Source organism: Phyllobates terribilis, unplaced genomic scaffold, assembly GCF_046119375.1.
Source record: "Phyllobates terribilis strain yellow unplaced genomic scaffold, ASM4611937v1 Scaffold_12__6_contigs__length_324123572, whole genome shotgun sequence".
Classification (NCBI taxonomy): domain Eukaryota; kingdom Metazoa; phylum Chordata; class Amphibia; order Anura; family Dendrobatidae; genus Phyllobates; species Phyllobates terribilis.
In genome coordinates this window covers 158,113,880-158,140,672 of record NW_027362772.1, presented here as the reverse complement: position 1 = coordinate 158,140,672, position 26,793 = coordinate 158,113,880, and the positions used below count along the sequence as shown (strand labels likewise).

Sequence of the window (26,793 nt, the reverse complement as noted above, 5' to 3'; positions counted from 1 at the left end):
CAGGCTGCCACGAGAGGTGGTGAGTTCCCCTTCAATGGACGTCTTCAAACAGAGGCTGGACAGACATCTGTCTGAGATGATCTAGTGAATCCTGCTTTGAGCAGGGGGTTGGACCAGATGACCCAGGAGGTCCCTTCCAACTCAACCATTCTATGATTCTATGATTCTATGAAATCTTGCAGTTTTGTAATGGGCCTCTGAAATTAATTTTTGGCTGAACATTCTTGTTCTGCATAGAAAACTTTTCAGAAGTTTAATGAAACACATTGATAACACTGGATCCACCACTCACAATGGGCGTTGTCATTTTACGCCTTCACGTCTTCGCTATAGACAGTAGATAACACAGGATCCACCATTCACAATAGAGGATGTCACAGCTCCACCTGCCCAGATTAGAACATACCTAGAAAAAGCTCTTCTGTGAAACCCAGTAAGTCAGTCTGTCAGTACAGCTTCCTGTTCAGAATAGGAAGTATGAGTCTAGTATTGGGCTTAGTTGCAAATTTAAAAAATTGCAAGATTCTTTATTGTAATGTATTTTAATATGGAAAGAAAACATGGTTTATATTTTTATATATATAAATCCTGACTTAAAAATTAGGTCCTTTTCTCATGACACATTCCTTTAAAATGTCCTTGGTGGTTACCAGTGCGAGATGAGTTAATGGCTTTGCAAAGGTGAAGATTTAAGATATACACGATACAAGCATAATGTCCCAAAAGAGTGGAAAATGAATTAAACACACATTTTATTTTTCAAAAATAAGAAAAAACTTTAACAATTTACATCTATTTCAATATTAACATCCTTTTAAAAATACAAGTATATACATAAAACCACCACTCGAAAGAGATGAGGTCCTCCCTAGTCTCTCCCGTTCTCATGTATGTTCTATATACAGTATATGTGTGTGACTTTGGTTCTCTATATATGACATTAGTACCATTTGAGTATAATGCTATTCTACCCTAAAAATGACCAGAATTACTATTGTATCAAAGTTCTCTATGTATTTTATTTTACATCGTGATCTTGTATGGAAAAAATTATGACAATCTGGGCCTAGAATGTTCAAGATTGTCAATATATTTCTATTAATTCACTCAGTAAGGTAGTGAACATTTTACTTAGTCTTTGGATCTGGTTGCATGAAATTTTCTCTTTAAAGGGAATCTGGCAGCAGTGTTTTGCTATTTCAGCTGAGAGCAGCATCTTATAGGGTCAGATACCCTGATTCCAGCAATGTGTCAATTATTAGGCTGCTTTGTAGTTTCAATAAAATAACTGGTTTATCAGCAAGAGAGCATGACTAGAGGATTAGTTGTCTCATGGCATGTAGTCCTTCTTTGTGTAACCCCGCCCACAATACTGATTGGCTGCATTCTGTGAACACTGTACATAAGCTACCAATCAGTGTTGTGGGCGGGGTTATACTGAGCGCAGCTTTCAGACAACTGGACGACATGCAGCAGAGAAAAGTGATTTTGTTAAAACTGCACTAAGTGATATATCGCTGGGATCAGGATCTCTGCCCCTACATCGTGTTGCTCTTAGATGAGGTAGCAAAGACTCTGTTACAGATTCCCTTTAAAGGGGGTTGTTCAGTGCTTCTCATTTCAGCATTAAATAGACAATAGTTTGAAGCATGTGCTATTAGGGCGTATGATACCTGCCCGAGTGGCTGATAGTTCTACTAATTAGTCTGTATAAAGGAGTGGACAAATGGATCCATACATATGGCAGTGTTTGTGCTTGAACTCCACTACTAGAATCATAGAAGATCATAAGTCTCTTAATTGTATTTTTAATCTATCCAATATGGAAGAAAAGAAACGGACAAAAAAAAAATGGAAATGTGGGGGTAAAAGATTTTAGAAGTCTGATGATCTTACCAGAAGACAACATTTAAAGGAAAGAGAGGAAAAAAATCAAAGCCCACAAATGCTCTTCTAGTAGAGGTTCTCTCGTTTTTAGACCTTCTTGAAAAGGAGAATCACGCATAGTCTACTAGTCGAGATATGCCCTTGAAGTGGGCACCATCGCTTAAGGCACCATTGGTGATAGGATTCTGGTTTTAGAGAACATTGTTGTGTTTCATCATTCAATTGATGGAAAATAAACTTCTCGTAGACAAAACGATAGTCTTTATACATTCCTCCTTCGTGAACCAGATGTTCTGATCAGAGGGCAGTCCTGAAGAAGGTCGATGGTGGAATTCTACGCCTTCCTTCACTTACAATGATATTCAATGAAGATATTGACCACAGTCATATATACTTTGCCAGTTTGATGCCCACCAATCTTCATAGAAATAAGAAAACAAAGTTTATAAGTCAAAAGCTGACGGTTGGCTTGAGAGAGGGTGCATGGTAGACTCCGCTTTCCTTTCGCTCAGTAATACGCTATCAAACTGATAGGTCAGCTTCTTCTTCACCTTCCTGATCTCGCCAGTCTTGCCATAGTTGCGTAGAGCACGGGCCATCTTCTGGTAGGTCATCTTTTTGCGATTTCCCTTTTGTTGCCCCCATCTGTGAGCAAGAAGCTCTTTGTGCTTTGAGGAGAATTGAAAGGTCCCTCTCTCCCGATCCAGCCACCAAATGCAATCTCTCATGTCACCATTCTGGAGGAGCTCCAGGAGAAACTTGTACAGTCGAACCTTCTTACGAACACCTTAAACAAAGAAACAATATAGATTATAGTGGTTACAGTTTACAAGGCCTAAGCTACTATCAAGCGTTGCTTTGCTGGGGGGGGGGGGGTAATCATGATGTGCGAATCCTAGTCTAGGGATTTGCAGCTGTGCTTTATGGTGGCCATATATTTTGATTCATGTGTACGTCAACAGGATCATCAGACTTACTTGATTTATAGGATAGTCATATAATGATCATCTTTTATTATTAGTGTTTAGAGTGGATGCAGCACATACTGTCACTGACTAATGAGCCTCTGATAACAGTTAGCGTGCAATATACTCTTTTTTTTGTACCCTACAACTCTAGGAAACTGTCATTCATTGATTAAACAGAAGGTTAAAGAGCCCTATGCGTGACCTTCAGGATGTCATTCGTTTCCATTTTGGTTATCCAACCTTTAGCAATACTGCGTAAGCTTCTTGAACTACAAGGAGATCCAAGGATTTCATTTCTTGGTAACAAGACGAGACCTACCCATTTTGTTTTAAATGGGTTGCCCAGCCATAAATTTTTGCATGCAACCGAAAAACGAGGCACAGATGTTCATGACAAGACCATAGTATACAAGTCACGGCCAACTTATACACCGGAGCCCAAACTTGTACCTAGTATCCTGAGGACAGAGCTGAACGAGAGCGGGTGCAGAGAAGACCAAGGTTATTAAGGCAATGAGTGACTAGTACCAAGACCGATTATCAAACTTGGGGTTGGTCAGATTGGAAGAAAGAAGGCTTAGGGGCAATCTTATCATAGTGTGCAAATATATGACCAGACAGTGCAGAGATCTGTATAATGATCTTTTGAGACTTAGGCCTGCGATGGTGACAAAGAGGGCATCGTCTACATATAGAGGAAAGAAGGTTCAGAGATTGTTCTTACAGTAAAGCCCCCGTCTCACATAGCGAGATCGCTGCTGTGTCACGGTTTTGGTGACGCAACAGCGACCTCACCAGCGATGTCGCTATGTGTGACACTTTGCAGCGATCAGGCCCCTGCTGTGAGGTCGCTGCAAAGTGTCATGGACCATTTTTTGGTCGTTGCTCTCCCGTTGGTCAGCACACATCATTGTGTGCGACCAGCGGGAGCAGCGATCAGGCTGGTAACCATGATAAACAGCGGGTTACTAGGGGCACACGCGCACCTAGTAACCCGTTGTTTATCATGGTTACGAGCCTGCTAAACCAGGGGAGGAGTCCTGAGGAGATAATTTGCATATTCCCACTGCATTTTGGGGTAAGTGAAGAGTCTCCGCAAGCTCAAAGAACACTGGATTTTGGCTGTTGGAGCTGAAAAGAGGACATCGGTAAACCGCGCGCCGCCTTTTGAAGCTTTTTTTTTAAGCTTTTTTCACTGTTTTCAGAACATTAACAATAAGAACATGGAAGAGTCCAGGAGCCATTTGGTGAGCTGCATATCCTGCTACATGTTCAGACTTGCCAGTGGAAAAGCCAAACTTCACATGCCAGAAATGCAAGCTTGTGTCCCTGTTGGAGGAAAAGTTGCGAAATCTAGAAGAGAGGTTAACTACCTTGAAAATCATTAAGGAAGGTGAAGAGTTCTTAGACAGAGCAGAATTATCTCTTCATGATTCAGAAAGAGAAGAAATTTGAACTGCACCTGACGAAACAGAGGAATGGAAGCATGTGACCCACAGAAGCAGGAGGATCGAGAGGCAGTCAGCACCCATACTGCTCAGGAACCAGTACCAGGCTCTCACGCAGGAGAACCATGAAGAAATACAGCAAAATAAGACTTTGCCAGCAATGAATAACCTTGTAAGCCCTCAGAATCCTCCTAGATGGAGAAAGAAGAATGATGTGAAGAAAAAACGGAGAGTGGTGGTCATGGGGGATTCCCTGTTAAGAGGAACAGAGGCCGCTATCTGCAGACCAGACATAACCTCAAGAGAAATGTGCTGTCTTCCAGGAGCAAAAATTAAAGATGTGTCTGACAGGATATCAAGACTCTTCAGACCTACAGATCACTACCCATTCCTGCTAATACATGTGGGGACAAATGACACCGCAAGAAAGGACCTGGAAACCATCTGCAGTGACTTTGAAGACTTAGGCAAGAAAGTGAAAGAATTGGGAGCGCAGGTGGTCTTCTCATCCATCCTCCCAGTGGATGGCCATGGAACAATGAGGTGGAATAAGATTCTACAGGTGAACAACTGGCTACGTCGATGGTGCCGTCAACAAGGATTTGGATTTCTGGATCATGGAATGAATTACCTATACGATGGACTACTTGCTAGAGATGGGGTGCACCTTACGAAGACTGGAAAACATGTATTTGGAAGTCGCCTTGCTACACTCATCAGAAGAGCTTTAAACTAGAACAATGTGGGAAGGGAAGCAAAAGGCCAGAAAAAGCCATACAGCTGACAAATACTATTGAGATCTCTGCTACTGGAAGTGGAAAGGAAGAACAAAGACAAAACAATTTAAATAATAAAAATATGGGAGGAAGAGAAACCAATCACAAACTAAAATGTTTTTATACAAATGCACAAAGCATGGGCAACAAACAAGGAGAATTGGAACTACTAATGCAGGAAAAGGAATATGATGTCATTGGAATCACTGAAACTTGGTGGGACGATACACATGATTGGAATAAACGGCTAAAAGGATACAACTTATTTGCAAGAAACAGACTTGATAAACGAGGAGGAGGTGTTGCATTGTATGTTAGAAAAGCGTATATCTGCACAGAGATTGAAGCTTCAGAGACTGGGAGTTCTGTGGAAACTGTTTGGGTAAGAATACAAGGAGAGAACAACGGAAAGGACACCATTGTAGGCATTTACTACAGGCCACCTGGGCAAGCTGAAGATATGGATGAACTCTTTATGTATCAAATGACCAAGTTCTCCAAAAAATATGACGTAGTGGTCATGGGAGATTTCAACTATCCAGACATTTGTTGGGAATCTCTCTCAAGTAAAACTAACAGGTCAAGCAAATTCTTATCCTCTCTTGCTGACAACTTTATCTTCCAAAAGGTAGGGGAGAAAACAAGGGGATCTGCTACTTTGGATCTAATCCTTATAAACAGGGAGGAAATGGTTGAGGAGGTAAAGGTGGCTGGGACCCTAGGAGGCAGTGATCATGCTATTATAGAATTTTGGATAACTAGAGGAGGAAGACATGTGAAGACTCAAACTTCAAGGTTAGATTTTAGAAAGGCAGATTTTAAGAGACTCAGAAAGAGAATAGGAGGGATCCAATGGCTGGATGTCCTTAAGGACAAAAATGTCCACGAAGGATGGGAAATTTTTAAAAATGAGATTCTCAAAGCACAATCGTTAACAATCCCGAAAAGTAGGAAGAATGGGAAGCATTTAAGGAAACCAGGATGGATGAACACAGAACTTAAACACATGCTAAAAAGAAAGAAAGAAATGTTTATTAAATGGAAAGAGGGAGGCATATCTAAAGAAGATTATAATGCAGTCTGCAGATCCTGCAGGGCACGTATCAGGTTAGCTAAAGCTGACAATGAATTAAGGCTTGCAAGAGATGTCAAAAGCAATAAAAAAGGATTTTGGGGGTATGTCAAAAGTAAAAGAAAAGTCAAAGATGCTATAGGATTTTTACAGGATGAAAATGGAGAAATGGTAAGAGAGGATGTTGAGAAGGCCGAACTTTTTAATTCCTATTTTGCATCTGTTTTCTCTCAGAAAGAAAATGTAACATCAACTGATCTTCACTGTCCTTTTAAAGGAATAGAGGAATCAAAGTTATCTGTAAACAGAAAGATTGTGAGGGAATATTTAGCTAACATAAATGAGTTCAAGTCTCCAGGTCCAGATGAATTACACCCCAGAGTACTGAAGGAGATCGTAGAAGAAATTTTAGAACCACTCTCCATAATCTTTGAAAATTCTTGGAGAACAGGAGAAGTCCCAGAAGACTGGAGAAGAGCAAATGTTGTTCCTATCTTCAAAAAGGGGAAGAAGGTGGACCCAGGGAACTATAGGCCGGTGAGTCTGACTTCTATACCAGGAAAGATCTTTGAACAAATTATTAAACAACATGTATGTAAGTACATGGATAAGAATGAAGTGATTAACCAGAGTCAGCATGGGTTTGTAACTAACAAGTCATGTCAGACTAACTTAATTTCCTTCTATGACAGAATCACTGACTGGGTGGATCAGGGAAATGCTGTAGATATAGTATATCTTGACTTCAGCAAAGCATTTGACAAAGTATCTCACACCATCCTTATTGAAAAAATGACCAAGTATGCAATGGACCAGGCAACTGTTAGGTGGATTCATAACTGGCTTAGTGATCGGACTCAAAGGGTGGTTGTAAATGGCTTCACATCCAGCTGGATGAATGTCTCAAGTGGGGTACCACAGGGCTCCGTCCTGGGACCTGTATTGTTCAACATCTTTATCAATGATTTAGATGAAGGAATTGAGGGTAAACTGATTAAATTTGCTGATGACACAAAGCTAGGAGGGATAGCTAATACTAGAGAAGAGAGAGAGAGGATTCAAAAAGACCTAAATAAACTGGAGCAGTGGGCAGCAACCAACAGAATGGTTTTTAACAGGGAAAAATGCAAAGTACTACATCTGGGCAATAAAAATGAAAAAAGCATATACAGAATGGGAGGAATAGAGCTAAGCAACAGTACATGTGAAAAAGACTTACGTATACTAATAGATCATAGACTGAACATGAGTCAACAGTGTGATGCAGCAGCAAAAAAGGCAAATACAATTCTGGGATGTATTAACAGAAGCATACAGTCTAGATCACGTGAAGTCATTATCGGTCTTTACTCCTCTTTGGTCAGACCTCATCTGGAATACTGTGTACAGTTTTGGGCACCACATTTTAAAAAAGACATAGACAAACTGGAGCAAGTTCAGAGAAGAGCGACCAGAATGGTGACTGGTCTGCAAACCATGTCCTATGAGGAACGGTTGCAGGATTTGGGAATGTTTAGCTTGCAAAAAAGAAGACTGAGAGGAGACTTAATAGCTGTCTACAAATATGTCAAGGGCTGTCACATTGTAGAAGGATCATCTTTATTCTCATTTGCACAAGGAAAGACTAGAAGCAATGGGATGAAACTAAATGGGAGGAGACACAGATTAGATATTAGAAAAAACTTTTTGACAGTTAGGGTGATTAATGAGTGGAACAGGCTGCCACCAGAGGTGGTGAGTTCCCCTTCAATGGACGTCTTCAAACAGAGGCTGGACAGACATCTGTCTGAGATGATCTAGTGAATCCTGCTTTGAGCAGGGGGTTGGACCAGATGACCCAGGAGGTCCCTTCTAACTCAACCATTCTATGATTCTAAAGTGAGCGGTAACCTCCCGCTCACTGTAGCAGAGTGGTAACCATGATAAACAGCGGGTTACTATGTGCGCGTGTGCCCCTAGTAACCCGCTGTTTATCATGGTTACCAGCCTGCTCCTGCTTCAGCAGGCTGGTAACCAGGAGCAGGACATCGTGGAAAGATTCTTTCCACGATGTCGCTGCTCCCCTGATCGTTGGTGAGCCTGCCTGTTTGACAGCTCACCAGCGACCACATAGCGACGCAGCAACGATCCCTGACAGGTCATATCGTTGTCGGGATCGTTGCAGCGTCGCTAAGTGTGACGGGGCCTTAAAGAATCAGTGAGATTATAGATTCTCTACTGTAAGAACAGTAATATGGATTCTTTACTGTAAGAGCAGAGATTGTTTTTACAGTAAAGAATCAGTGAGATTATGTAAATTATGGAACTGTCTTCTACATGATGCTGTAATGGTTGAATCACTACAAAAGTACAAGAATGGCTTAAATGCCTTTCTTGATAAATATGATATTACAGATTCTGGGTACTAGATTCTGTGATAGGACATTGATCCAGAGAACTAGTCCGACTGCCGTAGGTGGAGTCAGGAACGAATTTTCCCCCTAATAAGGGGGAATTAGCATCTATCTCTGGATAAATAGGTTGGGCTTTAGGTTGAACTCTATGGATTTAAGTCTACCTTCAACATTAAAACTATGGATAAGTGGTTACATTCCATATGAATTCTCTGCATTTACTTGCAGCTGAGGGACAGCCATCTAGCCTCGTGACCGCTGTATCCACCCAGTGACTGCAGCCATCACGAGGCGCATGGCACCACCTGGCAGGTTCAGAGACTGGAAACATAAGTGTGACTATTTTTTTTTTTTTTTTCTAGAATGAAGCTAGTCTCAAAATATAGGACGCTCCTCTACCAAGCTTTTTTTTACTTTTAAGTGTAACCTTTTCCTCTTAAATGGATTGTACAGATTCAGAAGAATATGTCGGCTTTCTTTCAGAAACAGCGCCAGCATGTGTCCTCAGGTGTTGTCTTGTACTGCAGTTCAGCTCCTTTTTAAAGTAAATTTGTTTGAGCTGCAATACCAAACACAACCTGTAGACTAGTGTGGCGCTGTTTTTTTAAAGATTTTTTTTTATTTCTACACAATCCATTTGATCTTTGAAGAGGTATAACACGAAACCTTTTTGGTAACATACACATACAAAAATTATATATATATATAAATTTTTGTAACTTATTTAAAATATGACATCTTCAAATACCTGGTTCATAACCCCCAACACCACAAAGAGAATCCACGCAAGAATCACTGTCTGACACCTCAAGATTTGGATCTTCTTCAGAGAGGGAAGAACTCCGGAGGTTACATGGTAACGTATAGGTCTGAGGATAGGAGTTAAACGGCTGTAGAAAGAAAAAAAATTCCACCATTAGTACCAATGATGAGTATAAATACCATCGCCGGCCTTAAGCAGGGGGTTTATTGAAGTAACACATTGACCACTATTCATGAAGGTTTTCTATATTCAAGTGATCATGGTGGGAAAATTAAGTAGGTGGACCTCCATTGATTCACCACTTTTTTCCAAAGTTTTTGGAAAACTTAGACAAAAGTGTCTAAAAATGCGTTTGAAACGGGTTGCCTTGTGCTTCCTGTCTCCTTATTTCAAATATTTTTGGAATTAATTTTTAATGACCAAATAAAGTTGTAATTTTATTTTTTTTTACTAGAAGCTGGAACTTTTCTTGTCTTTAGGCATCTAGCAATGTTTAGTCAGAACGTGGTTTCCTGTATATTGGACTTTATATATTTATGGTGAACTGCCTTTTTTTTTTTCCACTTTCCCATATTTCACTATTCTTCTCTCCCTTAACAAGTGTCAGAAAATCTTCATCTACGTCAGATGGTCGTCCAGTCTCCTCAAAATTGCCAGGTTAAGGCTATGTGCACACATGAAGTTTTTGCAGCAGAAACTTACTAAATCTCAAAAATTTGGGAGTTTCTGTTCCAAAAACTCAGCAAAAAGACTCCATGTAGCCTGAGATTGCATTGGGATCCTTACCTCAGTACTGTATGTATCCTCAGGCATTGGACATTGCGTCAGACAAGGGGAAGTCCCGGTAAGGTTCTGATTGTTGTCATCGTAGTAATGGGGGTAAGTTCCAGGCATGTAGGAGGAATCTTGAACATTTTGGAGTGGTGTTAGCTGGCTATTCTCGTAGTCCTCATAACAGTCATCATGTGGGTCAATCAAGTTCCAAAGAAAGTCTAAAATCCAAAAACATGACATCAACCCATTATGAATCAGGAGGAAGGAATTAATGAAAATGAATTACGCATAATTAATGAACTAGAATCATCGAATGTTAGAGCTGGAAGGGACCTCCAGGGTCATAGTGTCCAACACCCTGCTCAATACAGGAGTCACTAAACCATCTCAAACTAAAGCAAGATGACCGGACACACACTTCTGTTGTGACTATGGATTCGGTGGGATGGAATAAATGCAAAATATGAAGGTGTTCAGACCTCTCATTTTAACGTTGAATGGAATTTTTCCTGTAAGAACTAAATATACTCTACAGTACTGTCGAAACAACATTTTAGGCGTTAACGAGCTGCAAATGAAAAATCCTTTAAAAAAATGGAAGTTTTAATAGTTTACTTTTATCAATTAACAAAATGCAAAGTGAAAGAACAAATGAGAAATCCAAATCAATATTTGGTGTGACCGCCCTTTGCATTCATCAGTTTTTCTAGGTACAGTTGCTCATAGTATTCAAAACAACTTGACGGAGGTTGTGCCAAAAACCTTGAAGAACCAACCACAAATCTTCTGTGGATGTTGCTTGCGCAAATCCTTCTGTTTCTTCATGTAGTCCTAGACAGACTTGATGTTGAAATCAGGGCCCTATGCTTGCACAAAGTCATGGTTTTTGTAAGATTATAGTCAGGTGTAGGAGTAACCAATTATACTAAATAGGAGAAAATGATCATCATTTTAATACGTAGGAAACAAAACCGCTGTGTAGGAGGCTTAAAACTAGGTGAGGAACCGCTGCTACAAAGGTGAAGTTGTGAAGGTAGTAATACTCCATCGGCAAGGACTCTCCCAGGCAAAGATATATTACAAAGCTGACTAGGGTTTCAAGCTGTTTTTGAAGAAACACCGAGAAATTGTCAATGTTGAGAACCACCCAAGGAAACTTAGTGCAGCAGATGAAAGACACCTCATGCTTACTTCCTTTCGAAATCGGAAGATGTCTAGCAGTGCCATCAGTTCAGAACTGGCAGCAGCTAAACCCATCTGCTGGTCAGAGAAGTCTGGACACAAGCGGTCTTTATGGAAAAATTCCTTGAAAGTTTGGGGCAGTATTTCAGCAAATGGTGTTGGGTTTTTGGTCAGGATTTATGATGTCTTCAAGGCTAAGAAATACAGACAGACATCTATCCATCATTCAATACCATCAAGTAGGCATGAAATTGTCTCCAAATACACTGCTCAAAAAATAAAGGGAACACTTAAACAACAGAATATAACTCCAAGTAAATCAAATTTCTGTGAAATCAAACTGTCCACTTAGGAAGCAACACTGATTGACAATCAATTTCACATGCTGTTGTGCAAATGGAATAGACAATAGATGGAAATTATTGGCAATAATCAAGACACCCTCAATAAAGGAGCGGTTTTGCAGGTGGGGACCACAGACCACATCTCAGTACCAATGCTTTCTGGCTGATGTTTTGGTCACTTTTGAATGTTGGTTGTGCTTTCACACTCGTGGTAGCATGAGATGGACTCTACAACCCACAGAAGTTGCTCAGGTAGTGCAGCTCATCCAGGATGGCACATCAATGCGAGCTGTGGCAAGAAGGTTTGCTGTGTCTGACAGCGTAGTGTCCAGAGGCTGGAGGCGCTACCAGGAGACAGGCCAGTACACCAGGAGACATGGAGGGGGCCGTAGGAGGGCAACAACCCAGCAGCAGGATCGATAGCTCCGCCTTTGTGCAAGGAGGAACAGGAGGAGCCCTGCAAAATGTCCTCCAATAGGCCACAAATGTGCATGTGTCTGCACAAACGGCTAGAAACAGACTCCATGAGGGTGGTATGAGGGCCCCACGTCCGCAGATGGGGGTTGTGCTCACAGTCCAACACCGTGCAGGAAGCTTGGCATTTGCCACAGAACACCAGGATTGGCGAAGTCGCTACTGGCGCCCTGTGCTCTTCACAGATGAAAGCAGGTTCACACTGAGCACATGTGACAGACGTGACAGAGTCTGGAGACGCTGTGGAGAGCGATCTGCTGCCTGCAACATTCCTCAGCATGACCGGTTTGGCAGTGGATCAGTAATGGTGTGGGGTGGCATTTCTTTGGAGCGCCGCACAGCCCTCCATGTGCTCGCCAGAGGTAGCCTGACTGCCATTAGGTACCGAGATGAGATCCTCAGACCCCTTGTGAGACCATATGCTGGCGCGGTTGGCCCTGGGTTCCTCCTAATGCAGGACAATGCCAGACCTCATGTGGCTGGAGTGTGTCAGCAGTTCCTGCAAGATGAAGGCATTAAAGCTATGGACTGGCCCGCCCATTCCCCAGACCTGAATCCGATTGAGCACATCTGGGACATCATGTCTCGCTCCATCCACCAACGTCACGTTGCACCACAGACTGTCCAGGAGTTGGTGGATGCTTCAGTCCAGGTCTGGGAGGAGATCCCACAGGAGACCATCCGCAACCTCATCAGGAGTATGCCCAGGCATTGTAGGGAGCTTATACAGGCACGTGGAGGCCACACACAATACTGAGCCTCATTTTGACTTGTTTTAAGGACATTACATTAAATTTGGATCAGCCTGTAGTGTGTTTTTCCACTTTAATTTTGGGGGTGACTCCAAATCCAGGCCTCCATTGGTTAATACATTTGATTTCCATTGATGATTTTTGTGTGATTTTGTTGTCAGCACATTCAACTTTCTACACAACAAAGTATTCAATGAGAATATTTCATTCATTCAGATCTAGGATGTGTTATTTGAGTGTTCCCTTTATTTTTTTGAGCAGTGTATATTCTGCATCAGGGTAACAACCCCAAACATCCAGCCAATGTCACTGAGAACTATCTTCAGTGTAAAAAAGAACAAGGATTCCTGGAAGTGATTGTGATCCCACAGAGCCCTGATCTCACATCATCCAGTCTGTGTAAAATTGCACAAGCGACATTCTCAGAAGATCTGCGATTAGTTCTCCCAGATGTTTGGAACAACTTCCCTGCAGAGTTCCTTCAAAACCTGTGTACAACTATACCTAGAAGAATTATTGATGCTTCTTTTTTGAAGGCAAAGGATGGTCTCACCACATATCAATGTAATTTAGATTATTTTTCAAAGCATACTTACTTTTTAGCATTTTTTCAACACTTGCCTAAAACATTGCACAGTACTATATTTCAAGTAGCAGAATGTTCTGAGGGATGCCTTTTTATGAAGCTTTTCTTGCATAAAAAGGTAGAAACAAATTCTGAGAAGAAATACCATGCACAGAGTAACATTATACAGGACTCGACTAACCTCAAGATGCCTAATTTTCAGCACCGAATTACCACCTACAATTCAAACCCAAATATTAAAGTGTTTCTATGGTTAGGAGATCGTGATTGCTGGAGGTCCGACCTCTGACACCCCTACTGATCCTCAGAATGGGGCACTTCACGCCCCATGCTGAAAGGAGGTGGTCAGTCATGCACACCTCCTGTTCATTCATGGTCCATGACGCTGCCTGTGATAGCCAAGTACAGCTCAGCTCTGTCAGCTCCAGCTTTGTCATGGAGAATCAATTGAGCCTTCGATTGGAGTCAGTGGTCGGATTCCCAGCGACTAAAAAGTTATCACCTGTCCTATGGATAAGGGATAAATTCCCTATAAACCCTGTTAAGATTATGTTTTTGCAAAAAATGTGAAAGCTGCTGTGAAAACCAGAAATATTGTTTTTGTATAGGGGGGGCTTTTTTTTTTCATTAACAAGGCTGAAACAACCAAATTATTAACATGATGTTTTTTTTCAGCATGGAAAAAAATTAAGGAGAAAAACAGTGTCGTCTGCACTGCTACAATAAAACCATACAGTGATGGAGATAATGAAAACTGTAATGTTAGTGATGGTGTTTATTAGAAGGGAGGGGACAGAGCTTCTTTTGTTAGGAGACTGTTAAGGAACTGCCAGCTCCCGCTTTCCATACAACAGTCTTGCAAATTTCCTAGAGGATTATTTGCATGACACCTCCAGCTCTAACAAGGTCTTTGTATTATATGCCCCATGCAGGAGAAAAGATCTGTGGCTGATGGATGAGAGATCAGTATCTGGCAGGGAGGATATAGTGGAGAAGGGACCCCATTACAATTACTGTAACCCCCTTATGTCCAGCTCTCGGGATGAGAGATCATTATCTGGCAGGGAGGATATAGCGGAGAAGGGACCCCATTACAATTAACCCCCTACTTCCAGCTCTGGGGATGAGAGATCAGTATCAGGCAGGGAGGATATAGCGGAGACGAGACTCCATTACAATTACTGTAACCCCCTATTTCCAGCTCTCGGGATGAAAAGATTATTATTTGGCAGGGAGGATATAGCGGAGAAGGGACCCCATTACAATTACTGTAACCCCCTACTTCCAGCTCTGGGGATGAGAGAGCAGTATCTGGCAGGGAGGGTATAGCGGAGAAGGGACCCCATTACAATTACTGTAACCCCCTACTTCCAGCTCTGGGGATGAGAGAGCAGTATCTGGCAGGGAGGATATAGCGGAGAAGGGACCCCATTACAATTACTGTAACACCCTACTTCCAGCTCTGCGTTTAGTTGGACCATCATTTATTTTTCAACTGCAAAAGGTGACTACTTTGAAGAACCTAGAATATAAGACATATTTTCAGTTGTTTCACACTTTTTTGTTAAGTATATAATTCCACATGTGTTAATTCATAGCTTTGATGCCTTCAGTGTTAAAGTACAATTTTCATAGTCATGAAAATACAGAAAAATCTTTAAATGAGAAGGTGTGTCCAAACTTTTGGTCTGTACTGTATATATAAATAATTTTTTTTTTATATGAAAGCAAGGACCTGGTGACTGGTGCTCTTTAAGACACCCGCTGCGGTCTGATGAGTAATGGTCACATGTAGTGTGGAGATTTCCCTGTCTTGTTTCATTACTGTTTTTTTTTTTTTTTGTAACCAGACTCGTCATATACCGCAACTGTTAAGTTCAGAGAGACATTTATAGCTTTTTGTGACCAGTCAATCATCATTTTAAGGGTGCAGTCAGACGGCTGTATAAATCGGACCGAGATCTGACAGCAATGCGCGGACTGGCCACGCGGCCAGTCAGTGCGTCGGGTCATTATACATGGAAAGTCTGAATACTTGGCCTAAAATCGGGAGGGTCACAAATTGCACATGCATAGCCAGCTCTACCTATATACTCGTGCCTAGGAACGCTCATTTCATGATAATCTTGCAGTCCAAACCAGCTCACGCTCGTTCGTCGGGTGAAATGATCTTTCAATCAGAGATCGTTTCACCCGACGAAACAGGACTAGTGCTGCCGAGAGCAATGGCTGCCTATGTGCACTGAATGATTCATTACCAATCGTTCAGAGAGCATTTGAAGCGAGGTCGGCCTGTTTTGGCTATGAAATAACCGCCGATCGGCAAGCATGTTGAATGGTGGTGGTCGTAAAGGCATAAATGGACTTTTAGTTCCCAGTTTCAGAGTCTTACATTTCATCGGGGATCAAATGACCATTCTCTCGGCAGGCGGAGATCTCCGACCACCGCCTATCAGACATTTATGGCAAATCCGGTATATACACAGTCGTTCATTGTTTGCTCATCGGATATCTTCCTCATTTAACTATCAAATAGTCGTGATATCAATACCCAAAGTATTATGTGTGGTAATGGAGGGAGGGGTGCGCGCTTTACCTATATGAGGCTCAGGCTCAATGGTCTGTGTTAAGTTGCTGGGATGTTTGGTGAAGTTCTCCAAGTCTTGAAGCATCGTATCAGGATACTGAGGAAAAGCGTGCATGCCCTGCCAGGAGAAGAGGCTCGTTATAAGGTTATAATATGCCTTGGTCATATAGGACTTGTAGTGTTTGCCACAGGTTGGAGACCATTAATTTATATTCTTACAAAATAAACATTCATTATGATAGACCACACTAAACCATCATCTATTTATTTCAATACTCGTCAGTCAACACAGTCCTCAATTTCAGGACTCTTAACTAACAGGAGCAGGCTTCATTTATCAAAACAGGCCTCATTGTCCATAGCAACCAATCAGTGCTCACCTCTCATATCTCAAATGGCTCTGGAAAAATGAAAGCTGTGCTGTGATTGGTTGCTATGGTTAACCAGGCCAATTGCGGTAAATAAAGTCTGATGTGCCAGGAAATTTAATCATTTCTAATCCTGAAATATATGAAGGGAACTGCCATAAAAATTAGTAATGGCATCGGACAGTCAATATGTTAGAAAACAATGTGGATGAGGAAGCAGGGAAGTTGGTAGTTGTGAGCACTGGAGATGAAACTTGCCCACAGCAACCAATCAGATAAGAGCTGTCTTTTTTTATAATACCCTTTGTAAAATAAAAGCAGCAATCTCATTGGTTGATATAAAACAACTGCACGTATCCCATCCATGCAGGCTGTTTATAGGGAAAAAGGATCTAGGAAGTGGTAGTGGAAATATATATAGGTCTATGACGGATTTATAAGTGTAACACACAGCCATGACCATTACTAATGACTATCCCAAAACATGGTGAAATAAAGATTTTTATGCCCTTTAGAATCATATTCACTATCAGCGAGCTGGACCTGTATAAGGGACATCACATCAATATGGGGAAAACAGCAATAAACGAAACAGTAACAATAACAGGATCCATCAACAGCAACTTGTTAGTTTCCAGGCTTCAGTACATTGGGCAGAGACTAACAACAAGCTGTTGTTGATGGATTCTGTTATTATTAGGTCTCTGTTTAGTCTATTTTATTTTCCCTCTGTTGAGGTGATGTCCCGTGTACAGTTTATAAGTCCAGCTTACTTATAGTTTCCAGGATTCAATATACTGGGCAGAGACTAACAACAAACTGTTGCTGACGGACTCTGTTGTTGTCGTCTCTGGTTTCCCCCTGCTGAAGTGTTGTCCCGTATACCGGTTACAGGTCCAGCTGGCTGTTAGTTTCCAGGCCTCAATAGATTGGGCTAAGACTTAACAGCCAGCTGGACCTGTAACCAGTATATGGGACAACACTTCAGCAGGGTCCATCAACAACAGCTTGTTGTTTGTCTCTGCCCAGTATATTGAATCCTGGAAACTATGAACTAGCCGGACTTATAAACTGTACACGGGACATCACCTTAGCAAGGGGAAAACAACAATAGACTAAACAGAGACACAATAATAACAGGATCAGTCAACAACAGCTTGCTGTCAGTCTCAGCCCAATATTATGTCACCTGGAAACTATCACCGAGCTGGACCTGAAAACAGTATACTGGATATCATCTAAGTAGAGGAAAAATATAATAGACTAAACAGAGACACTATATTAATGGGATCAGTCAACAACAACTTGTTGCCATACTCCATTCTACTTGGCAGAAAATATCAACTAGCTGGACCTGTAAATGGTATACAGGACATCACCTCCGAAGGAGGAAAACCTGACAATAGACTAAACAGAGACAACAATAACCGGATCCATCAACGACAATTTGTTGTTAGTCTCTGCCCAGTATAATGAAGCCTGGAAATGGTATATGGGATAGCACCTCAGTAGGGGGAAAACATAATAAACTAAACAGAGGCACAATATTAACAGGATCAGTCAACAACAGCTTGATGTTAGTTTCCAGGCTCCATTATACTGGATAGAGACTATCAGCGAGCTGGACCTGTAAACGGTATACAGGACATCATCCTAAGAAGGGGGGAAACCTGACAATAGACTAAACATAGACAACAATAACAGGATCCATCAACAGGCTGTTGTTAGTTTCCAAGTAGCAACATATTACACAAGAAAATAGTTAATAGAAGGTGTAGCTTCTGTTCTTTAAAAGTAAAGGAGCGCTTTCACTAATCCACATTTTGCCCCCTTTTTTTTCTTGCAGCCACAAATTACTAATAATCGTATACCAGACCCTTAATTTAGTATATTGTTACTTCGATGTGGCTTTTCCCTATTTACACACACACATATAAATATATATACATATAGAGATGACTTACCAAGCAATTAAAAGTGCTGTCGATACTGTGGGAAAAAGAAAGATACAAAAGTCATTTACAGCGTTCAGAGTACTAATACAAAACTTCCTAACAGTCGATTCATATCTTTATCACACTTCCTGAAATGGCATTGACGAATAAGACACAAGAAAGAAGTGAGAATATATATATCTATTTTTTTTTACTCTATAGCCAGAAACTGATGGAAATTTCCTATATGTGTATTAAATATACAGATGTAGCAGAGCTGAGTGGGTCATTAAAAGGGTTTGCCATCTGGATTGATGACATTAAGGGGGAACCCTTGCTTGGACCAGAGCTCAGACTGAAATGAATAATATACAAATCATACTGAATCTTTTCCCATCAATCCACTCAGCTCCTCCTGAGGCTAGCACATCAGACTACATGATTAAAGTGATAGGTTCCCTTTAAGACTGTACATGTATATAATGGAAAGTAATAAGCAGGTGACAATACAATCAATAATTTTGCATCATATTGTTGATGGTTGTCCAATAATCTAGAATACTTGATAATCTATTACCTATTAAATCTAACTCTCATCAGCATTATTTTTTTTCTGTAATATCTATTGTTTTACACATTATTTTTTCTTATAGGGAAGCATCAAACTTTTTTTTGTACATTAACTTCTGGAAGGCCTATAAACCTTAAACGTCCAGGCGATCCAACTTTACTCTGTAGTGACGTTTTAAAACGTCAATGCAGAGTAAGCAGCTTGCAGTAGTTGTGCAACTGCGGGGGCAGGGAACTGACTGTCAGACACAGACGGACTTCCCACAGATTTATTCCCATATCTGCCTTTCTGAGCGCTGTGCACACAAGGTTGAACAAGCATTGTGTATACACATTAGGAAACACTGACAGTGCTTCCTCCTCAGGATCAAGTGCTCATTGGATGTAGAGAGGGAGCAGGAGCTTCCGGATCCTGGAGTAAGCTCTGCTATGCAGTCAGGAGGCTGAATTTACCCTGTAACTGGGGCTAATATACCAGTCCCAGTTACAAGTGAACTCAGCAATAAAAATATTGTATTAATATGTAATTTTTGGATAAAATTTAAAGCCACATGGGTCGATTTGGAGATTTAGGCTGTTATCCTCTTAACAAGCTGGATTATTACTATACAACTATAGAATACTGTAAATTGTAAAATGTTTTAAACACAACTCTGTCTGAAATGTGCAAAAGAACAATATATATAGGAGAAGGGTGAAAATGAGTAATTATTACAGTATTACGATCTAAGCAAGGAGAGACGAGTCATGCAGAAAAAGCTATACAGGACAGAAATCTGGAAGGCCCTACCCCTTACAATACCCCCAAAATAATGGCAGCCAATTTCATAGTGGATACAGATATGGGGCCTTCAAGAGATGAGATGAAACCCTGCGGTCCGAGGCTGGGTTCAGACGGCTGTATTTCACAGACCATATTCGGACCAGACTGGACTGACTTCGGGTCTCCCGATCCGAACTTACAAGAATGGATGAAAAATTATATCTAGCAAACTGATCAAATACGGTTTTGTTTTTTTTTTTTGTATGTAAAAAAACAAAACCTAGACGTCTGAATCAGGCTTTACTTGTCAGCTCTGAGTATTATGTTATATTTTTGCACTGCATTAACATATTAAAGTTGGACAATTTTTGCAAGACTAGCTGATCATTTAAAAGGACTCTGTCAGTACAGAATGACTGTACAAGTCAAGCACAGGCGCTTGGTGCACCCTTGGTGTGGCCGAGCATTTATAGCATCACTCCAGCTTTTTTTTTTTTTTTATTTCAGTGCTAGAGTGGTGTCACTAATCTAAATTCCCTGCCTCTGCCCCTAGTCTTATACCTCTATCTCTGCACTTCCCTGGCTTTATAAAGACATAGCTGTCAATCAAAGCAGAGGTACGGGGTGTAGATGGAGGGAAAACAAGAAGGTGAAAAGGTGCACCTAAATGTTTAGCCACACCAAGGGTGCACCGGGCAATGGATCCAGCACAATGAGAAATAATGTCCTTTTGCAGATGAGAAAAAAAAAAAAAACCTGATGTGTGAATTCAGCCTAAGGGAAAGTCGGAATCTGTCATTCTGGATTTGTTTTTTTTTTTATGTTACTGGAACATGACTATTTTTCATTGCTCTCTGCTGAGGGTTGTAGTTTAGTTTCCCCTTTTCTCAGAATAAAAAGCAATTGCACAAGTTCTATATCTCACACATGAGTCTTCCAAGCAGTACACTGTGGTCAGCAACGCTCTCAAATATATATATGCGCTGCAGTTGCAAAAGGAAAGAGCAACACGACGACAGAAGAGCCAGACTGGTGCGTCACTCGTGCCGCCTTCTGCTTCTCGGATCACGGCCCGCACTGTTCCATCGCCCACATCGGCGCTCATTCTGTGCATCTTACTGCCCCAAGGGAGAGAATTTTTGCATAACAGGGAAAGGGTGATACTATAAAAGTAACAGAAATATAATCCTGTTTTGCTGTAATGTAACACAATCACACTCATAAAAAAAAAAATTACATGAAGGGGATAGGGCTCCGCATATCAATGTGTCTAAATTTGGCACTCACTCATGCTCGGTGCGCCGGCAAAAATTATCATTCACCATCTTTATCCTTCAGAGATATATATACAGCAAGACAGCAGCTAAAGTTGTATGAGCCTTTGACAGAAAAAAACGTCAAGCGATGCATAGCCCAAAGTGTAGTGCGTAGAACAGTATGATTTCTAAATGCCAAGAAGTTCTGCAGGGGCTGGCATGTTCTCCAATATGTAACATAGTTTCTTTTATTTAAAGGGCTAGGCTGATTCTGCAATAAGCAGATATTATACTGGCCACTAGGGGGAGCTGGTGAAGATCTGATGCTGTGCAATTATACTTGTCTAAGACTGATGGTACAGGTGGGAGTGTGAAATGATGGTGGTGGGGGGGCATGTGCCATGTGTGTCTGGGGCCAGCTCACAAGCTATTTTGCCTCAGAAGGTTTATTTAGGTACAGAGAACTAAATCCCCTCACTCATTTCCGCCAGTAGCTTCTATATAAGTTTTTGGTTAACTCCAAATAAGCCATATAGCCATCTATAAAAGTGCAAGAAAATGAAGTAGCACCTGCTTGTACGTAATATATTTGGTGCCAGACCCCAGGTTGTAACCAAGAACCCAAAATATATAAGGAGTCCAGAAAAGTCCTGCCCTTTTTTTCAGGACTAATCTATCTATCTATCCATCCATCTATCTACAGTGGGGGAAATAATTATTTGATCCCTTGCTGTTTTTGTAAGTTTGCCCACTGATAAAGACATGAACGGTCTATAATTTTAAGGGAAGGTTAATTTTAACATTGAGAGATAGAATATCCCCCCAAAAAATCAAGAAAATCACATTGTACAAATTAGATAGAATTATTTGCATTTTGCAGTGAGAAATAAGTATTTGATCCCCTACAAACCATTATGAGTTCTGGCTCCTACCGACCAGTTAGACGCTCCTAATCAACTTGTTACCTGCATTAAAGACAGCTGTCTTACATAGTCACCTGTATAAAAGACTCCTGTCCACAGACTCAATCAGTCAGACTCTAACCTCTACAACATGGGCAAGACCAAAGAGCTTTCTAAGAATGTCAGGGACAAGATAATAGACCTGCACAAAGCTGGAATGGGCTACAAAACCATAAGTAAGACGCTGGGTGAGAAGGAGACAACTGTTGGTGCAATAGTAAGAAAATGGAAGAAATACAAAATGACTGTCAATCGACATTGATCTGGGGCACCATGCAAAATCTCACCTCGTGGGGTATCCTTGATCATGAGGAATGTGAGAGATCAGCCTAAAACTACACGGGGGGAACTTGTTAATGATCTCAAGGCAGCTGGGACCACAGTCACCAAGAAAACCATTGGTAACACATTATGCCTTAAAGGTTTAAAATCCTGCAGTGCCCGCAAGTTCCCCCTGCTTAAGAAGGCACATGTGCAGGCCCATCTGAAGTTTGCCAATGAACACCTGGATGATTCTGTGAGTTATTGGGAGAAGGTGCTGTGGTCAGATGAGAAAAAAATTGAGCTCTTTAGCATTAACTCAATTGGCTGTGTTTGGAGGAAAAAGAAGGATGAGTACAACCCTAAGAACATCGTCCCAACCGTGAAGCATGGTGGGGGAAACATTATACTTTGGGGGTGTTTTCTGCAAAGGGGACATGACGACTGCACTGTACTGAAGGGAAGATGGATGGGGTCATGTATCGCGAGATTTTGACCAACAACCTCCTTCCCTCAGTAAGAGCATTGAAGATGGGTCGTGACTGGGTCTTCCAGGAAGACAATGACCCAAAACATACAGCCAAGGCAACAAAGGAGTGGCTCAAAAAGAAGCACAGTAAGGTCATGGAGTGGCGTAGCCAGTCTCCAGACCTTACTCCCATAGAAAACTTATGGAGGGAGTTGAAGCTCCGAGTGGCCAAGCGACAGCCTCAAAATCTGAATGATTTAGAGATGATCTGCAAAGAGGAGTGGACCAAAATTCCTCCTGACATGAGCGCAACCCTCATCATCAACTACAAAAACCGTCTGACTGCTGTGCTTGCCAACAAGGGTTTTGCCTCCAAGTAATGTGTTGTTTGCCAGAGGGATCAAATACTTATTTCTCACTGCAAAATGCAAAAAAAAATCTAATTTATACAATGTGATTTTCTTGATTCCTTTTGGGATATTCTATCTCTCAATGTTAAAATTAACCTTCCCTTAAAATTATAGACTGTTCATGTCTTTGTCAGTGGGCAAACTTACAAAAACAGCAAGGGATCAAATACTTATTTCTCACTGCAAAATGCAAAAAAAAATCTAATTTATACAATGTGATTTTCTTGATTTTTTGGGGGGGATATTCTATCTCTCAATGTTAAAATTAACCTTCCCTTAAAATTATAGACTGTTCATGTCTTTGTCAGTGGGCAAACTTACAAAAACAGCAAGGGATCAAATACTTATTTCCTTCACTGTATCTCTCCATCTAGCTCTCCATCCATCTATTCATCTATCATCTCTCAATCTGTTTATTTTTTTCCATAGATATTAAATCAATCTAATTTCAACTGTAACATCTATTTAATATCTGTGTGTCAATGAATCTCTCCCTAATATCTATCTCCTGATAAAATTGAATCAGTTATGATTTGATAAACTTTAAATTCTGTGTACTATCATCTGGAGCAAGATTTCATCCAAATATACATTTTATTTGTCACCATCCTGTCTGGGCCCCAAAACAGTTTCTCATTGTTTGAAGATCAATATTTTAGGAATCATTAATACTTGGCATATAACATCGGCATGTCAGCTACAGCCCGGACTGTGCAAAGTGCAAAAAGAACAAGAAAGCAGAGGAACAAAAAAACACAACAAACCTCTGTAAAATTAATAAAGTAAATGATAGAAAGTATATCACAAGATCCTCGGCTCATCATCTAACGCTGCTTATTACCAGATACCAGGAGCATAAGATCTGCTGTATACAGGACTAAGTATTATCTACTATAACTCTCATTATTAGGTAATGATATCAACAGCTCACAACATATATCCGTCTGTGCCTAGATCTAATTTACCTAATGTAATATCTATTTATCTATCTATATACGGTAATATCTAGAAAAGAATGAATTAAACACATGCATCAAAAAGTTGCAGAACATTTTTTACATCCAACTATTGACTATATCTACATCATATCTTTTATATGTCTATATATCCATCTAGTAAAATTATCTACCTAAGTAATATCCATATCATATCTGTTCATAGATATATAGATGGATAAGTAATATATATGTAGAAAAGAATAAATTAAACATAGTATGTATCAAAAAGTTACGGAACATTTTTCTTTACCTACATCTATCTATATCTATCTCTATTATCTATCTATCTATCTATCTATCCAATATCTATATCTATCTATCTATTATCTATCTATCATCTATCTATCATCTATCTATCCCATATCTATGTATCTATCTATTATCTATCCAATATCTATATCTATCTATCTATTATCTATCTATCTATCTATCTATTATCTATCTATCATCTATCTATCTATCTATCTATCTATCTATCTATCCCATATCTATCTTTCTATCTATTATCTATCATCTATCTATCTATCCATTTATTATCTATCTATTATCTATCTATTATCTATCTATCTATCTATCCCATATCTATCTATCTTTCTATCTATTATCTATCATCTATCCATCTATTATCTATCCATCTATTATCTATCTATCTATTATCTATCTATCTAATATCTATCCAATATCTATGTATCTTTCTATCCAAACTGTCCATTTAACTACCGTACATAATATCCATCTCATACCTGTTCACATCCATTTATATACCTTTCTATGTAATATCTATCTAACAAAAAAAAAGAAAATAAGTAAAAAAATGAATTCAAAAATTTGCATTACATTTGGAATAAGCATCTACTGCTCTCATATCCATCTATCATCTATTCGTCCGTCAGTCTCTCTACCTGCATATGGCATATCAAGCTCATGCCTAATATCTATAACATAAGAAAACACATAAATATGTATTATAAGGTCGTAGAACTTTTTTTCTTTTTACATAAATCTATTGATCGCATATTAGTTTTCTTTTTATCCATCTCACCTGCTCTCTGTTATGTAATAGATATCACAGTCATAGATAGTTATCTATGAAAATAAATCTACAAAGGAAATATATAATAATATCTATATTATATATTTATATCTTTTTATAGATATTATATTTTTCCTATATAGGAAAAATATAATATCTATAGGAAAAAAAAAGTAATTTAAACATAATATGTATTAAAACTATACAGAACATTATATATATATATATACACACACACATCTATTGATCTCATATCTATCTGTGTACTATCTATCCATTTAATATGTATCTATCTGGCATAAACTTATGGATGCGCAGCCGTATAGCTGTGAGCGCAGCTTGTTGTGGATCGGCCGGATAGATATAGGACTGCGGTTACACAGACCACAGTGATGCAGACCCCCCCGACTTAACTGTCATGGTCAACACTGATGCATTAAAAAATAATACATAAAATCACCTACCGTAGTGAGTCTATGGAGAGCATCTTTGTGGCAGGACAGTAAGGCTGCCGATGGCAGTGATGTTTGCTGTGGAGGATAGTCTCTGTGTTAATAGCACCCCTTGCAAACTCTAATATCACATACTTACCTGAGGCGTGCTTTTTAACTTTTTTTGCTTGAGGGAGGGACAAGTCCTACAAGTCCTAGGAGGAGTCATAGGTTTCACAATAGAGGAGATGCACAGTGACAGCCCTGCCCGTCATCTGCCAGAGGATACAGTGCTGCTAAACTTCTACAGTCATAGGAAGGATCCCAGGACCCGGCTGATGGGCTTTATTTTTACCCTTTGACATTCCAGGACTCAAAACTTTTTAAACTTTCTATAACTTTATTACTTACTAGCACTAATGCCTAGATATATATACACAAGCACATATACATATGTATACATATACAGTATATATATATATAACTTTGATAAATTTACAATTTGGCTAAAAAGGTAAATTTTTGAACACACTATTGTGACCAAAATGGTAAATATATATATATATATATATATATATATATATACAGTACAGACCAAAAGTTTGGACACACCTTCTCATTTAAAGATTTTTCTGTATTTTCATGACTATGAAAATTGTACATTCACACTGAAGGCATCAAAACTATGAATTAACACATGGGAATTATATACTTAACAAAAAAGTGTGAAACAGCTGAAAATATGTCTTATATTCTAGGTTATTCAAAGTAGCCACCTTTTGCTTTGATGACTGCTTTGCACACTCTTGGCATTCTCTTGATGAGCTTCAAGAGGTAGTCACCGGAAATAGTTTTCACTTCACAGGTGTGCCATGTCAGGTTTAATAAGTGGGATTTCTTGCCTTATAAATGAGGTTGGGACCATCAGTTGTGTTGTGCAGAAGTCAGGTGGATACACAGCTGATAGTCCTACTGAATAGACTGTTCGAATTTGTATTATGGCAAGAAAAAAGCAGCTAAGTAAAGAAAAACGAGTGGCCATCATTACTTTAAGAAATGAAGGTCAGTCAGTGCGAAAAATTGGGAAAACTTTGAAAGTGTCCCCAAGTGCAGTTGCAAAAACCATAAAGAGCTACAGAGAAACTGGCTCACGTGAGGACTGCCCCATGAAAGTAAGACCAAGAGTCACCTCTGCTTCTGAGGATAAGTTTATCGGAGTCACCAGCCTCAGAAATCGCAGGTTAACAGAAGCTCAGATTAGAGACCAGGTCAATGCCACACAGAGTTCTAGCAGCAGACACATCTTTTCAACAACTGTTAAGAGGAGACTTT

At 40.0% G+C, this 26,793-nt stretch overlaps 1 protein-coding gene across 1 annotated transcript; it reads right to left on the bottom strand.

The window, feature by feature from the left end:
- Positions 1–735: 735 nt before the first annotated feature.
- LOC141172340 (transcription factor Spi-B-like) lies at positions 736–25,637 on the bottom strand. Its single transcript, XM_073656442.1, has 6 exons — positions 25,495–25,637; positions 18,339–18,363; positions 16,016–16,124; positions 10,094–10,299; positions 9,293–9,434; positions 736–2,674 (listed from the first exon to the last, which is right to left on the bottom strand). The coding sequence occupies exons 1-6, from the start codon at positions 25,515–25,517 to the stop codon at positions 2,331–2,333; spliced, it is 849 nt and encodes a 282-aa protein (XP_073512543.1). The 5' UTR covers positions 25,518–25,637; the 3' UTR covers positions 736–2,330.
- Positions 25,638–26,793: the final 1,156 nt, after the last annotated feature.

Bases quoted from the DNA above. Each gene is read 5' to 3' on its own strand.
- LOC141172340 (XM_073656442.1), bottom strand. From the start codon at position 25,517: ATGCTCTCCATAGACTCACTACG. The intron at 18,364-25,494 runs GTAGGTGATTTT...TTTTTCCCACAG, and splicing joins CTCTCCATAGACTCACTACG to TATCGACAGCACTTTTAATT. The intron at 10,300-16,015 runs GTAAAGCGCGCA...TTTGGATTTTAG, and splicing joins TGAGCCTGAGCCTCATATAG to ACTTTCTTTGGAACTTGATT.